Genomic DNA, 16,301 nt, shown 5'->3' with positions numbered 1-16,301 from the left:
GATGTGCTTAAATAGGAGTAAACTCAAGTTCTGAAAAGAAGTAGTAAAAATTACATTGAAGAGTAATTAATATTTGTATAAGAATTTAACATAAATCTGAGGTCCCAATAGAGCCTTGTGTGTGTGCATGCATTTGTGTTTTGGCTTTTTTTGTTTGTTCAGGTTTTTAATTCTTTTGTTCACACACCACAAAGCCCCTACACCCCTTTCTTTGAACCTCTCTCCCTTGTCTGGGACCATCAGCTTTCCAATTTAGTTTGGATGTTATCTTCAAATAAGAATTTCTGCAATGATACTTCTGTACCTAACATTGTATGTGCTGCATTGGCTGCCTTGACTGCACTTGACATACTCTTTGGTGGAAGATGGCATACAAATTAGCTCCTTATGAAAACATATGAGTTTGATATGTGTAGTGGGCTTGGGGAAACCATGGAGTTCTTCAGGATTTATTCCCAAATTGGGAGTTTGGACATCATTCTTCACTGCACCTGTCTTTATCTCAGATGCCAAGGAAAAGATGCTTGTAATTTTTCCATGTATTTAAGAAGAAGATGGCAATAACAAAAAAACACCCACAAAACCAAAACCCCCACAAAAAAGTGTTATAGAGCAAACCGGTTTCATTGCTATAATAGCAAATTAAAATAAATCATGTTGCAACAATCTTCTTTTGTCTGAATGTAAAAAAGAAGAAACTTCCACTTCTCAGAGTTGAAGTAGTTAACCAAGTAAAAAACTAATAAGTAGTTAAACTTTAAAGAAAGGCTTTAAAGTGCTCTAACCTGTTATACCTGATTTAGATCATGTATTTACAGTTCAGAGATATCTGTACTTTCTGCAGCAACCCTCGTATATGGTTCAGTGTAATCAATTATTAAAAACCCCGGGCTTTTAAAGAAACACATAGAGGTTATACTTTAATGTGATCATGGGTTTGTATTTTGCTATTGGATCGCTGAAGTTTTAGGATGACAGAATTTTACTTGCAGCAATTGTCCCTGCCATAAATTTTGTTACATTTTATATTGTGAAAACAGAGAAATTGTGGCTGGTTGCTCCCAGTGTTTGTGGATTAGAGATCATGTGACAGTTCCCTTTTGTGATGTATTCTGATGTGGATATCTGCTTTTAGCAGAGGACCCCGTGGAAGTTGGTTTTTTTTCTGTTTAATTCAGAGCAAGGACAAAAGGTCAGTCAGAAGCTCACTAGAGATCTTGAAGGTCTTTTTTGCATTTGGCATCGATTCACCTGCCTGTTTCTGTGTTCAACTGATGCTTGTAAAGAACAATTTGTATGAGAAAAACAAATTTTCTGAGAAGGTGGATTTAGCACAAGGCTAAGTTGCTGTGTATGGTGCATTTCTCTACAAGTATGAAGTAGAAAGAGAAGAATTCAAAAAAAGGGAAAACTGTATTGGGCCTATAATACTTTGGTTTTCTGACTTCCTCCCCTGCAATGGGTTTTCTTTTTTCTAAAGTGAAAACAGAACCCATCCTTCAACTCTTGATAACCGAGGTATTTTATGTGTAATAGAGTCTCCTGCCTGCTCTCCCTGCCTTTCTACGTGAGTTGTTGCTTACAGTAAATACTGTGCATACAGTCATGGTTGGCTAAGAACAACCTTGTCTAAGAACAATCTTGTCTAAGAACATCTGTGTGATATAAATATGCATATATGCATAAACACTTATCTTTTATTTGCATATATGGACATATAATCATACTTGTCTTTACAGCACAGAAATGTATTGTTCTATGCATAATGTATTGTATATTATGCATGTATTATAACATGTTTACATAAGCAGTTACTAACTTTTTCTTACCATTTTGTTTTTCTTTCCTCTGTTATGGAGAATATAGCCTTCTACTTTAATATGATAATCTGCTCTTGATGTCCATGTCATTTAAAACTAAAGCTATCTTTATATGGAATTATATTTGTGTGCAGGAAGATGGAACTACTTCACAGTTCACGTGTGATACCATATCTGATGAGAAAACAATCCCTTTCTTAGTGTTGTGATATTTAACAAATTGCATGGTGCTTTTGTGATACCTAGTAGAGAAGCTGTCAACTCATAAACTCAATTAAAAAGCCCTCAATAAGTTAAATCAATTGGCAGTGTAAACCTGGTTCCTCTAGTTTCTTTCCTCTATACTTTGTTTTATATTATGCTTATGATTTTATTAATACAACAGCTAAAGTAGCTGTTCAAATTAATTTAGTATATAATGATTGCTTGTTCTGTTTTGTTGTTTTCCAGCTCCCTCAGGCTCAAAAGGTAAAATATTTTAATCCAATCTTAGTCATTCAAAGCAGTCACCAGTCCTTCATGTTCCCATGGTGGTGTGAGTGTGGTACAGCAGTGATCAGTGAAACAGTTCACTGTGAGGGGCTCTGGACTGGGCTGCAGGAAGGGAGCTCCCATCCAGCCCAGCTGAGGAACCTGCTGAGAGCAGCTCCTCAAATGTATGAGCTATTTTAACATGATAGGCATCTAGTAGCCTACAACTTTGAAACAACAGGGAGGCTATTTTATCAACAATTTGAAATAATAGTAAGGATTACAAAATATAAAACTACCCCATTACTCCATGTGAAACATCTCTGGATCATTTTGTCTCTGCAGAACCCGTGGTATAGCTGGTACCCTTTCACTGATCCCCGCTGTATCTATCAGCACACCTCTGAACACATTCAACATTTGACTTCTCTAATAGGTTGCATAGTTTTCGTGCTCTTGCCTTTCAACCACTTCTGCATCGATATGGTATGATAGCAGAGCCACCACTGCACGCCACGATACCACAGTGATTGTGGCAAAGGTGAAGGGTTGCTTGATGCCTGTTGCATCATCCTTATATATTTCACAAATATAATCAAAGCTTCCAGAAACTAGAAAATGTAGATGATGTTTTGTGGTGTTGGTAAAAAAATATAAAAATGAAAAAAGGAATGGAATATGCTGGGAAATTGCAATACTTACTTGTCCAAATCATTCTTATTGTTCTTGGTAACGTACCTTTAATAAGGAGACACAGCAATTAATCAGATAAACATCATTGATAAATTATGACAAAAGTTCAGTAGTTAATGAAAGCTATAGGTGAAATGATCTTCAATGAATAGCTTTCAAAGAATGGTGAGGGCCTCCATGGAAATCAGAACTTAACTCATGATTAACTAACTTTTTAGTTTAAAAAGCAAGAAATATGATATGGTAGCTTTTATTTTTATGATGCTATGTATATTCAAAATTTTCTTGTTCATAGAGCTCAGAAAATTCTATTACAAATCTGCAGCTAATGTGCTGTTTTGTGACACTGGGCTGTGTCTGTAGTTTGTTCTTGTTTTGATAGTTGCAGAACATGGTACCAAAAAATGTTGCTTTTTTTTTTTTTCTTCTGGAAATAGATGGTTTAAAGAAATATTTTGTTTACAGCTTCCAGGAAAAGTAGAAGGATTCAAAGAGTTGCTAGACTGGCTAACTTTGGCTTTTTCATATTCACCTGCTTGTCTAAATGTTTGTGCCAAATGCTTCTCTTAGTTTGCAGAAAGAAGAGAGAGTGAGGCTATAATGTGCTGGTTCAGAATGATACAACCAGTCAGGCTGTTTACCAGATTGTGTCATGTAATACTGTATTACCTATTCTGCTGTCCACAATTCTGAACTATTAAATAATATTTTGGTACAAATTACTAAAGTTCAAGGGTAGTGAAAAAGCACACAGTTTTCATAGAAGGTCAAAAATGCTGGAATTTGGAGTACTTATTCCTTGAGCAAACTAATGCAGAGCTAAAGCCACATATTGTGTACATGCCTTCATAACTGGTGAATTGTTCTAACTGACTGTGTACTGCTTTAGTGCAGAGAAAGAGGAGAGGGGTGGGAAGGAAGGAATGGGATGGGGAGGGAGGACAGGCACACGTAATTCCCAAGGGCTTTTGATAACTTCAGGCAAGAAATATTCCTTTTTATAAGCATAGCCTGACAACTTATGAACAAAATTAGAGAATCTCTTGCTCTCTGCAAGGTGAAGGGAAGCAGCACATCTGATGCATGCCTTTATGAATGACTTAGTCACTGGTGTACGTGTTTTGCCATATGGTGTCTGAACTTGTACTGTATTTTTGTTGGAATCTATGTATCATCCTGCAAATGTTTTCTCTATAAACATTTCAAACAGTCATGTCTCTCTAAACATGTTCACTTTAATCTTTGAGTGATCTGAAAGAAAAATGTGGCATTTCAAGTTTACCTTTACTATTTTATATCCATTATAAATAGTTCATCATCTTGATGAAATGTGTTATGTCTTATGTGTGAAAGACTTTGGCTACAGTCTTTTCAGTGTTTAGTCAATGTTCTGTGGTGATTAGCTATTGATTTTGAAGACCTGTAGGTTCTCAACTAGCAGTTAAATAACAATTAAAACTGTGACTGTTATGCTCTCTGCTCCAAGTCAAACCGTTGCAAATTCAGAATGAGGAGTTTAAGGTGGATATGTCTGTTGTACCATGATATTTGTCTTGAAAAGATCTTTGTGATATATCCTACACTTAATATAAGAAATAATACAGAACCAATACGAAAGCCAACAAAAAACCCCTCACCATAATTTCAGGCAATAGAGATGCTGATTTACTGTGGTTATGCAGCTCTCAGAACAAAATATATCTAGGAAGAGCTAATGTATCTGAAAGAAAGAACCATTACCAGACAAATGAAACAAATTCATTTAAATTTTACTTGTCCTCTATGTTGCTTTTCTGCATGTTTTTAGGTAGCCATCCCACAGGGCTGTGAAAATAACAGTAAAATAAACTAATAACTCAAATGTATCAATTTTCAGATTTGGTTTCCAAAATTACCTTTATCTTTGAAATGCTTAGGAAAAACAGCTTTTTGTATTCCTCAAAGAGGAAAAGCTATTCTTCCTTAATAGTTAAAAGAGGTGTTTTGTTTCCTAGTAGGAAAGCTTTACTCCCTTTCTTGAGCAAACACAGCAGGAGTCAAAAGCTGTTGCTCTACTCCTGCTGTGATGTTTTGTTCTACTTTGCTTGAGTGAAGAGGTAGAAGTGAATAAATTAGGCACACAAATCAGAAACAAGTGGTGGTGTTTAGGAACATTTAGGATTTTTTTAAAATTATTCTCTCATGAATGAAATCATATTTCCTCCATATAAAAATGTTTTGATGATATTTGTTGCCAAAAAGTTCCTGACAGCTTTCTTCTCTCTTTCTGTGTTATCCCTTAACTTCTGTAAGTAGTGCTGTGCCCTCCTTTTATCTTGATGCTATCATCTCTCAGCTATTTGGGAGCATCATTTATCATTTCCTGCATCGTTTACCTTATACTTTGAAGAGTTGAATTAACTGTCACTGGGAATAGAAAATAGAAAATTTGCAAAGCTGCTATTTTGTTGAAGTGCATGACTAGTGATTTTAGCATTTTTATAAAATGATAGTAGTTAAGTTGAATCTAATGAAGTACAAAATAATCATAAACAGTTTGATTTAGCATTCCTTTGGATCTGTTTCCTGCTGATGAGATGCTGTTGTCTCTCAGTTTCATACTGTATATAGTGATCCATTCAGAAAACCATGTTAAAATTTTCACTTATGTGTTAATTACAATCTTAAATTTAGTTTCCAAACTTCTCTCTAACATTCTTCAACAAGCAAGCTGACTTTTCATAACGTTTTTGAGTCAGCAGTTTATGAACTATAAGTAACTATTTTGCAATATGAGAGTTTTTCTTGGCATTTCATTTCTGTGTGCTAAACCTGGAAATGACTCTTTAACTTAATACACCCACACAGGTTCCTGTATTGTCTCAGGCCATAATTTAAATCTGTGCCAAAATAATAGTTACTCCTTATTCCTTTACTCTGTATAAAACACAGTTAAATTAATGAATAATACACAAGTTCCAATTCTCTGGTGCTTCCAGCCTGCCTCTTGTCTCTAATCAGCACATAAAAGTGCAGTAGTCACAGAGGAAGACAACACCTTGTGAAGCAAGTTTATGTGGAGTGGGGAAAGGCAGAAGGTGGGGGGGTTGGGAAGGTGGCAGAGTTATAACAAAGTAGTGAAGAAAAAACCAAAAGCTTTGGCATGAACCCCATAGTTCAAATACATCCCCGAGGAACTGCTGCCTGCCCTGGGTGAAGGTTCAGCAGCAGCGTCGTGGCCACCACAGTCAGCGCTGGTGCCTCGTCAGGGGGTTTGCAGTGTTCCCACAGTTTCACCCCACTTTCAGCCCCTCTGAATGTAGCAGTGTTTCCCCCCTACTTTTCAATTGTTTCTTTTCACAAGGCTGTGCAGCCTATGCCAGCAGATCTTCGCTTTGTCCTCTTTCCTTACTGATGTTCCTCAAACCCTGCTTTCTTCCAAACCTACAGACCAAAGGTTCCTGTTCATTATAGTTGCACAGCCCTCCCCAAACAGTTGCTCAGGTGCCTCCATTAACCCTGCTTAATTCTTTGATTCAGAATATTAGATCTGATTTTAAGTCTTCCAGGTATAATGACCGTGGGGTCTTTTCTGCATTTCAACCTGTTGGTGATTTGATTAAACAGAGCTCCTGTTGTGATATGCTGAAAAATCAACTAGGAACACTGTAGATCCAGGGAGATTAGAATTCAAAAGAATATTATTGGCCTAGAGATTATTCTATGAGAAAATTTGGGCATTGCTGTGGTTATTTGATAGTTTCCATGAATCAGAATTGGTGGGAGATTAATTTGACTTTACATGACACTGTTTGCTGCAACAGATACCCTGTTCTGTGGAAATGCACTACAGTTATTGCAATCCCATATGAGTGCAAAAATGAAGAATATGTCAAGCGAGAGAAAAATTTGGTCTTACTTTGTTTTGCTAAGCATTGTTTAAATTGGGAAATGAAAATTGCATAAAATTAGCACTACAAAACAGTCCTGCTAAGATTTTTTAATATATATCATAGATATAATAAATCCAAATTAAAAGTATTTTTTTAAGCTTCAGATCTCATATTTTCTTGGATGAATATTTATTTCATCTGGTGAAATTTGATGAAAAATTTTAGAAACCCTGACACAAGTTCTGGTTGTCTAAAACACAAAGTCTAAACTCTGAATGATACTAGAAAATATATGAGGTTTAGATCTCAAAATTTATTTCCTTTCTGTGATTATACTTCTAAAATCAGCAATAAAAAGTAGAATTGCCCCATCAAATCTGCCTTTTATTTAAACCAATTTGTTTATTGTTTACTTTGGTGGGGTTTTTTTGTTTTTATTTTTTTTTATTCATAAGTAAAAATTAGGGTATGTGTATTTTTAACAGATATAAAACCACCATTTCTTAGTCAACAAAAGTGAGACAGTATTGCATAATGACTTAAAACAAAGGTCAGGAGTCTAAAAAAAGGTCATGGGCTTCATTATAATAATTGCATGATATATGTAAATGGGAATAACAAGGTATTAGCAGTGATGGATATGGATGCTACTGACTCTGTGTCAGAAACTCTGGACAACCTCCTGTAAGTCTTGACTATACACCCCTGAGGAAAATGTTTCAGGGATGCATTTCAAATTCCTCTTTCTGTAAAGGAAACACCTAAGGAAATGGATATTCTTTCCTGTATATGCATTTCTGGAGTAATTCCAGAGCCTGCCTTAGTCTTTATCCTGGGAATGGATGCTAGTGCTGGATGGGAGGCTAAACTTTAAGAGGCTCACTCTAAGAGGATCTTCTTTATTTGTTGTTGCTGAAAATCTGTTTGGGGTTGGTCTGAGGGGAGGGTAACCCTCTACAGCAGAAGAATTAAAAGATGTAGAAGTTAAATCTCCTTCCAGAAGGAATTTTTCTCCAATTATGAAGCTACTACTGCTAGGCATTACAGGTCTGTGACTTTCTCAGAGAGTAAGTTCTGTTTCTTTATTCTAAACACCCAAGAGACATTTAGCTTGGGAATGCGTTTTTCCTCATTCTTGAGATTTTTTTTAAAAGGTTTGTTATTGTTTGCTCAGCATTTTATCAAACTGAGTGTCCACGGCCCTTGTACAGTTTTCTGCCTAAAACTGTTACCACTGCATTTTTTCAATAGAGCAACTTCCTGTGGCAGATCACTGGTGCTGTTTCTTTCATTCATCATTTTAGATGATGAATGTAGTGATAACTTACCAAATCCTAGGATCTAGCTGAAATCTGTGTTTTTCTTTGGGGGTCTAGTTTCACTTTCTCTTGCCAATGTGATCCAAAGTAGCAGTTCTGAGACAAAACATACTCGTGCAAGTTGGACAAGCTACAAGAACTTATTTTTTTTGCAGTGCTATTAGATGAACATTTGAGAAATGAATATTCCATAGCATAATTCATTCCAACTTCAAATTGACCGCCCTCAAGCACTGAAGTACATGTATTTTTACACTACCATGGTAATTCCATGGTTTAGAGAGCCATAGGAATAATAATAATTAAACTACTTTTGTTTATTTGAGGGTATCTTTCCAGACCTGAAGGAATAAGAAACGTCTGAGAGGCCGTACAGTTCAATAGTCTCCCATGTGCATGAATCCACACAGATTTAATATTTCACTGATCAGAATTCCCATAAATTCTTATTTAATTAATTTGAAATTTTTGTAGGTTTATTATCCAGTCAAACACTGTCAAGTAATTGGCATTTTGAGGCTAATGTTGCCTTGTATTTTTCTTGTAATAATGGTTCTTCTTAAATGGTGGCAGATGTCTTCTTAAATATTCTCTCACCTGACAAAAGAGGTCTACTACTTTGACTCATGATGTAAAAGAGGTGGGAATAGCTTCTACTAAGGGCAAAAAAGAAAGCAAATGAAAATATGAGTGGAAGCTAAGCTTAGAAGAAGATTAAATTGAGGTTTGTTTTGTTGTTTTTCATTTATTAATAAACACTAGAAGAAGTTATGTTATTGTGAATTGATGTTTCTAGTAGAAGATGAAATTTGTAGTGTCCTCAAATGTAGAAATAAATCAGAAATGAACAGTTCAGCAGAAAGGTAGAGAATCAAATAATATATGAAATGACTGGTGGAATAACAGGGGCTGCAATGTGAAAACTTTATTTTACACTGGCAGTACTAAAAAAGATGCTCATTCAGGGTAGAGATGAGTCCTTTTTTTCCGGTTTTTGGAGGAGAAACTTGAACATGAAAAAATACCCCACTGCAAAGGAGTTGTGCTTGTGCATACGTGGTTTGCCTCAGTTCAGAGGTTCCCGTGTGTGCTGTGTCTGCCACGGGAGGGTCTGTAGTGAGAAGTGTTCACACTGTTTTCACCTCACTGTGGAGAATTTATTCAGGCTCAAACCCCTGGTGTAGACAGCAGAAGCCACTCAAGTCTCACACACTGCTGGGGACCGCCAGACACATCCCTGCTCCTTTCCTGCCTGAGGAAGTAGGCAGCCCAATACACGTCACCAGATTAGTCTGACCAGTAGGATAGTGAAGACTGATGAGGTAGGAAAAAAAAATCCTTAAAAATATTTCCTCTAAGAAATGTTTGACTATAGTGCTTTTTTTTTCCCCAAGCTTACAAAATTCTTTTCTATGACTTTGACTTTGTGGTGTCCAATTGATAAGTTTGGGAATCATAATGAATGTTTACATTTTCTTTTTGAGAAAAAACATTCAGTCATTCAGAGACTTTATCATTATTTACTGTTTGTGATAGTTAACATTTTTCATTGTGTTAACTTCTAATTAAATGATGATTAAAATAAAAATCCTAGCCAGTCCTGAGAATATCAGTGTTTGCTCTGAATATAACTAATATGAGCTGAAGCTTTATCAGTGATTAGAGCATATATTAGTGGTTTGAGGTTTTTTTCCTCAGAATCACTAAATTTTTCATACACTTGCATGAGCTGTTAGAACTCTGCTACATGTAAGAAATTGTCAGACTTGAAAAGCAACAATGCAAAATACCTAGATCATGACTTCCTTTGGATTTTTTTAATGGACTCTAGCATTAATTGTCTTAGCAGAAATACCCAGTGGCTAACATTCTACTGTTTCAAAGTATTTCTGCCAAAATGTCATTGCCCAGGGAATCAAGCTCCTCCCCAGCAGATAATTCTTCACTATCTAACAATTTTTGTGAAGCAAATGCTGCAGCTTGAGTTGGTGACTCAGTAAAACACTGCGAATTCGAGTCATTACTCAGCCACTTATTTGCTGACTCCACTTATGGTAGTGGCCAGCAACCTGTTCATCTGCCAAACTAACAAAAAATCAGACAGGCTGGATTATACAATTGCAATTCTATAGAAGTGATTGCAGCAGCCAGCTCTAGTTGGTACTTGTAGATATCTCTCATAATTACAGGGCAATCACTCTTACATGCCCCCACAATTAATTTTGAGAGTTAGTGAGCTGTTCTTTTAGAATTTCCAAGGAACTCTAGTCTGTGGGGGGGGGGTTTCTCTATTTAAAGAATTTCAAATACCCTAAAATTCTACTGACAGTCCCTTGGCTGCATCCTATCCATTAAATTGTTTCGAGTGATCTCTTGAGAGTGAGTGGATTCATAAAGTAATACTGTTCTGATACTTGACAAATACATGTTGTCAGAGAAGAACAACCCTGGGCAATCATATAAAATCTCTAAATGCTCCAAAATATCACCCCATAATCAGCAAAGTGCTTTTTCATTCCCTGGTGTGTGTGAGTTTGGGACTATTGACTGTGATACCTCAGAAGGCTTCTCTCCATACTAATCATGTCAGTGTGCTTTACTGTACTATTCTGGCCAAGGAGAGTCAATTCTTACAGTAATTTGGCAACATTTGAGTTTCAAGTCCAACTATTGAACTCCCAATGTTTTGCCAGGTTTTTGATTTTGCGGGTTTTTTTTGCTTAGTAACTTACTATTATTCCGTAATAGATCAAGTATTATATTGGGGCTGGAAATATCTCTTCTTATTACCAAGGAAAACAAAACAAAGAAAAAGGAAACACAATCATAAGTTGGTTCCATCTCATATCCCTAGTGATTCCTTATTGGATGTAAACTTTCTTGACTCAACCCCATTTGTGTTCCTGTCTGATGTCTGCAAACATTCCTTCTCACCATAAAATAGTGCCCTGCTTCAACAAACATACTTATTTGGGAAACTGAAATCCTGCTGAAGTAGATTGGGAGCTGCAAGTCAAAAAATTTTCTAGATTTTATTTGTCTGATTTGTTATTGTGAAATATGCTTCATGAGCTATCTTTATTATTACAAATTACTTGTTTCCTGAAAATATGGGGAGCTAATAGCTGTTGCTTTGTTACAACAAAACCTTGTAAACAATTTAAAAAATTGCAAAAAAAAAAAAAAAAGTATTAGAAATTCTACCTGTAGAAATTCCACCTGAGAACAGAAAGTGTGATACTGATGTAGGAGTAGTAGGAGAATATCACAGTTGCAGTTGGGCATGACTGTCACCTATAGTATTTCTCAGGAAGTTCTCCTCTATGGCCGTGTCCTTTTGGCTAAACTTTGTGTTCTATGAAATCTCCACTTAACATTATAACTGTGTCATATTTTTAAGTGTTGGATAAGCCTCTTCAACTTCAGACATCTGTCCCTAGAAACAGAAAGAGTTTAACAGTAACTCTCAGCCTCCTGCTTGAGTTGTCTTTCATATGTAGATGGTGAAGATCTACAGGCACACACAGGAGTGCTTGTCCTGGGCATGCACTTAGTCTGTGCCTTAGGGCAGAGATTTAGTCTGCCCAGAGGGCATGAAGAGAGATAGTCTGAGCACTATCACTCTCCTGTGGCCAATGATAAGCATTCTACATGTTTCTCTTGAGTGGAACCAAGATCAGAAGATCTCTTTTCTCCCTAAATTGAAGAAATACGTTGAAACCTGATGTGCAGAATCAGCTAATGCTTCATGCCACCTCTGTCCAGTGAACTGAAACCGGATGGAGCAGAGATGCTCCCGGGATCCTCACTGGCTGTCATCCTTTCTGCCGCCGTGCTGGCTGATGAGATCTCAGCCTGGACCCAAACAAAGTGCGTGCAACTCATGACCTCTTGTTCTTTGTTGCGAGAAAACAGCCTGAGGCAATTTTGGCAGAGCTGCCACTGGGAAAGATGTAGAACAGACCTCCAGCTGCTTTGCTACCGCACATGCTGCTTCCACAATCCACATTTCAGCCCCTTCTCTCTCATGGGAGGCTGCAGTAGGAATGAAGAGGAGGCATCTTTCCTGTCAGTGGAGGTGGTGGGATGGTTAGAGCTGGTACAGTTCAGATGGGGCCGGGGCTGGGCTGGGCTGCACTGACTGCAAGTTTAACTACGTAAGTGTCATTTAGAGAAATTGCTTTGTCTCATTTAAAATGAAAAAAAAATGTAATTGAAAAATGCAATCACATGTCTGTAATTGTTCCATATTTCTTAGAGATAGTATTTCTTTTTCAAATGTAGCTTGCTGATGATCAGGGATTGGTGTTGATGACAACTGTTGCCATGCCAGTATTTAGTAAGCAAAATGAGACTGTAAGTATTCAGACTATTTCTGTCATGTGACAATGACGTGACTGCAATGAAGTTGCTTTCAGGGACTTAATAAGATTTTAGCCAACTCTAAAAATTTTCTTCTCTTCTTATTTTGTCTGCAGTTAGTATCCCTTTATTAGCATAAAAATGTGGAAAAATAATCCCAAATAACTATACTCTAGAAACCATAGTAAAATGGTGAAACTCTATGTCTAAGAGAAAAATCTCAGATGACACTAGGCCTTTGGGTTTTCTTACTTCTGTATTGCTTTTTTACAGAAAATAATCTATATAATTTTCAACTTTGCACTGATATAGCACTGAATTTATTTAGATTATGTTTATATATATTCAATAATTTAACAGATTATATTCAATAATTTAACAGATTATTAAAGAAAGTTAAGTGTACTTTCCCCTTAATGCTTCATCTTTCTCTTTTGTTTATGAAATGGCAGGAGATATTGGGAAAGAAGGGAGCAACATTTTTAACAGTAGTTTTAAATTGAAAACCTGTTTTGCATGTGAAAATTTTCTGTTGAAGGACTTGCTCTCAAAAGCTTGCATGCCTTTTGTATGTGAATTGCAGATAAAGTAGAAAGGAGCAATATTATTGATTAAATTACTGCTTGATTGGCTGAGTTCTCCACTTTTTAAATAATTTGTCTGTAATCTCTTAACTTCTGCAGTGTAGCTGCGAGGTGAAATAAGTGGTGAGAATGTTTATTATTACTGTGGTTCTGAGTACATATTTTATTGTTCTTTTCAGAGGTCTAAAGGGATTCTTCTGGGAGTAGTTGGCACAGATGTTCCAGTTAAAGAGCTTTTAAAAACCATTCCAAAATACAAGGTAATACACAAATGATGAGATATCATTTATACTCTGTATAATACCCAAAATATAACATAATTTATTTCATATGTTGATACTTTTTGCAGTGATGTAGCTCCATTATTTCATTCATTTTCCTCAGGAATTGTAGTTCTGTAATGTCTGAGATCAAATGCAGTTTTTAGCACCAAAATTAATATATGGCTTGATCTTCACATTTTTGGATCAATGTACTCTAGAAGGTAATACTAAGTATTGCCTATAATAAAATCAGTGAAATTATTCAACCACACAATCCAGCCAGAATACCATGCAAAATAAGCAGAAATTCAGGCTGAAAAATTCTGTAACTTTTTATGAAAACCTATCCTTAACCTGGCTTTAGGCTTCCTGTTTGTGTGTAGTAATTCCTGTCCAAATTCTGTGGCTCCTGGAGTTAAAGCAAGTGGCACATTGTAGGAACTTAAACAAGTTCCTTCCTAACCAGACAAGTGGTTCCTTCTCTCCTCCCCTGTATTTGTTAGGTATTTCCCTCTACTTAGTTTTCCAAAGTCAGAGACAACTGATACTATAAAATTCTTAAAAATTAATTATCATTAAAGTTTTATTTGATATACTATATCTCTTGAAATGTGTTTAACTCAGTAAAAATAAGCTTCAGGCAAACAGAAAGATATAATTACTTTTCATTTAAATTCAATGCAATACATTAGTATGTCACTACTTTATGTCTGAAATGTTTTACTATGGTGCTCTTTTATTCACAAGTGAAAATTAAATTAATGTTTTCCACTTAATTCCTAGTGGAATTTTTTTACATGACAAACAAGCATGTAACATAATACTGCAGACAGCCCTTTTAAAGAGTGCAGATACTGGAATAGCTACTTTTTGACATGCATGCATACTGAGCATGAATTTGTATATCATACTTTCCTCTAAATTGGCTGCTGTGCTCTCATTTACTGATTTCTAAGAGGGTGAAGGAAGAAGCTGACTTGTGACTGCCTTTGAATATTGTCACATGTGTTTGTAGATAATTCTAGTTAGGACAAAAAAATTCCTCATATGAATTTTAATTCTAATTTGAATACATTAGCAATTACCAAATTATTTTCTGATTAATGTGCAGTAACTAAAAAATCTAAATGAAATGAGAATTTGATTAAAATAATGCATAAAATAGTGGCAATAGTGTTGATAAGGTGTACTGGAGTAATTTCCTGTGACCTGGATCCCACGAGGCCAGGTGCTATGCAAACAGAACAGAAAGGCTGTCGCAGCTGGAGAAAAGTTGGACACTATGGGAAGAGGCAGCAGATGAGTGCACACTGATATCAGAACACAGGGACAGAGACATTGCTGGTCAGGATCAATAACAGGGAACGACCTCAGTGCACTGACCAAAAAAGTTTGATAACAGCAACTTATATGTTTGTGTGCAGAAATACTGCATCAGTAAAAGGTAGAAGAGAAGGGAGCAAAATGTGCTCCTTTGCAAAATTGGAAGCAATGGAACCAATCTTTGGAGCAGCCTTCTAATGAGCTATGGGAAGAGCAAGTTTCATTTGTAATGAGAAGGAAGAACAGTGCTGTGGTACCTGCAGAAATAAAAACTTGGCTGTTCGTGGCTGGGTAGGAAAAAAATAAATCACAGTGACATTATTCCTAAGTAATCTCTAAGATTTGGACATAGTCTGAATGCAAGAACTGGTAGAGGTATTGCAACAGAGTTAGTAATTCAGAAAAGGAAAAATTTTTTAAGAAGTGGGTTTCTGCGAAAGCAATATGAGATCCTCTTGCTGAATATTAAACTTTTTATTTGAAGGTACATTTTATACTGCAGGAGGTACTGCAAGGGAGGATTATTGCAGGAGGCACCAATATCATGCAATACAGTTAGATTAGTGAAATCACTTGAGTTACAACTTCCAGTCTCACATACCATAAACAAAGACTGCAATGGCAAGAGCATAATCACCCCTGGGACCCATTCCTGTAGAGGCAACACACGAAATAAAATTCACACAGGGATATAAAATGATTGCTTAGAAATAGAATTCTGCTGACCTGGAATTCTCTCGGCTTCGATGAGGGGGATTTTATGCCAGAGAGGATGGGTAACAGCAACAAGCTATTTTCAGCAAGTTGTTATCTAGACTAAACTTCCCCAGATGTCAGTGGCAGTTTCTCTTGAATAAGATAGGTTTGAATTTAGTAATACAGGACTTCCATGTGGCATTTTACAGCAGTTAGAAAAAGTTTTTTTTGTTTCTGAATCTGCAATTTAGAGACAGAGTTCAAGGTTTAAAAGGGCAGTGCTGCTGTAAGTGGTAGTATCTCTCAAACCAAAGCATTTTAAGTGCAGAGACTGTGTAATTTCACATATTGCCCAGAACCCAATAAAATACTGCCCTTGGAGTCTGGGTACTTTTTCCTGTGAATTATACCACCCACATTTGTTTCCTTACCTGACTTCCATTGCCTGGATGTCATTCTGCAGTTACAAACACAGACAATTATACTTGAGATCTGCTATTTAGCCAACAGCTTATTCCCTTGTCATACTATAATAGGTAAAATATGTCCACTGTTATTATTTTGGTTATCCCCCCCTTATGAAGAGATGCCAAGAACATATCACCTTCTATTACTTTCACTGAAGTTTATTGCTTTAGGAAAACCGCTAATTTATGAAACAATCTTCTATATGGCAGATACAGTCGACCATATACAATTATTCACACAGAGACACTATAAATCAACCTGGTATGCTTTCCCTGTGACCTCGCCACAATATCGTACTCTGGTTTATACTTCCAGAGAATTACAGAAGCTGCTAGGCTTGCTCTCCTTTTTGCCCCTTCAAAATGATTCTGACTTGTCAGCCTTGCCCACATTGCTTCATGTTAGACAAATTCCTAAGGACCCACTTCAG

General features: G+C 36.4%; 1 protein-coding gene across 1 annotated transcript in view; it reads left to right on the top strand.

Moving 5' to 3' along the window:
* Positions 1-16,301, top strand: part of CACNA2D3 (calcium voltage-gated channel auxiliary subunit alpha2delta 3) — a 407,078-nt gene that overhangs the window by 286,107 nt on the left and 104,670 nt on the right. Inside the window, exons 14-16 of the mRNA XM_027728083.2 lie at positions 2,271-2,288; positions 12,460-12,531; positions 13,301-13,381. Of these exons, the coding sequence (XP_027583884.1) occupies positions 2,271-2,288; positions 12,460-12,531; positions 13,301-13,381 (171 nt within the window). The remainder of the gene's footprint in view (positions 1-2,270; positions 2,289-12,459; positions 12,532-13,300; positions 13,382-16,301) is intronic.

This window comes from Pipra filicauda, unplaced genomic scaffold (genome assembly GCF_003945595.2).
Source record: "Pipra filicauda isolate LSUMZ 115617 unplaced genomic scaffold, ASM394559v2 scaffold103_size3290846_pilon, whole genome shotgun sequence".
NCBI lineage: Eukaryota > Metazoa > Chordata > Aves > Passeriformes > Pipridae > Pipra > Pipra filicauda.
Note: the sequence above shows the minus strand (reverse complement) of the source record. Positions and strands in the feature narration are given on the sequence as shown.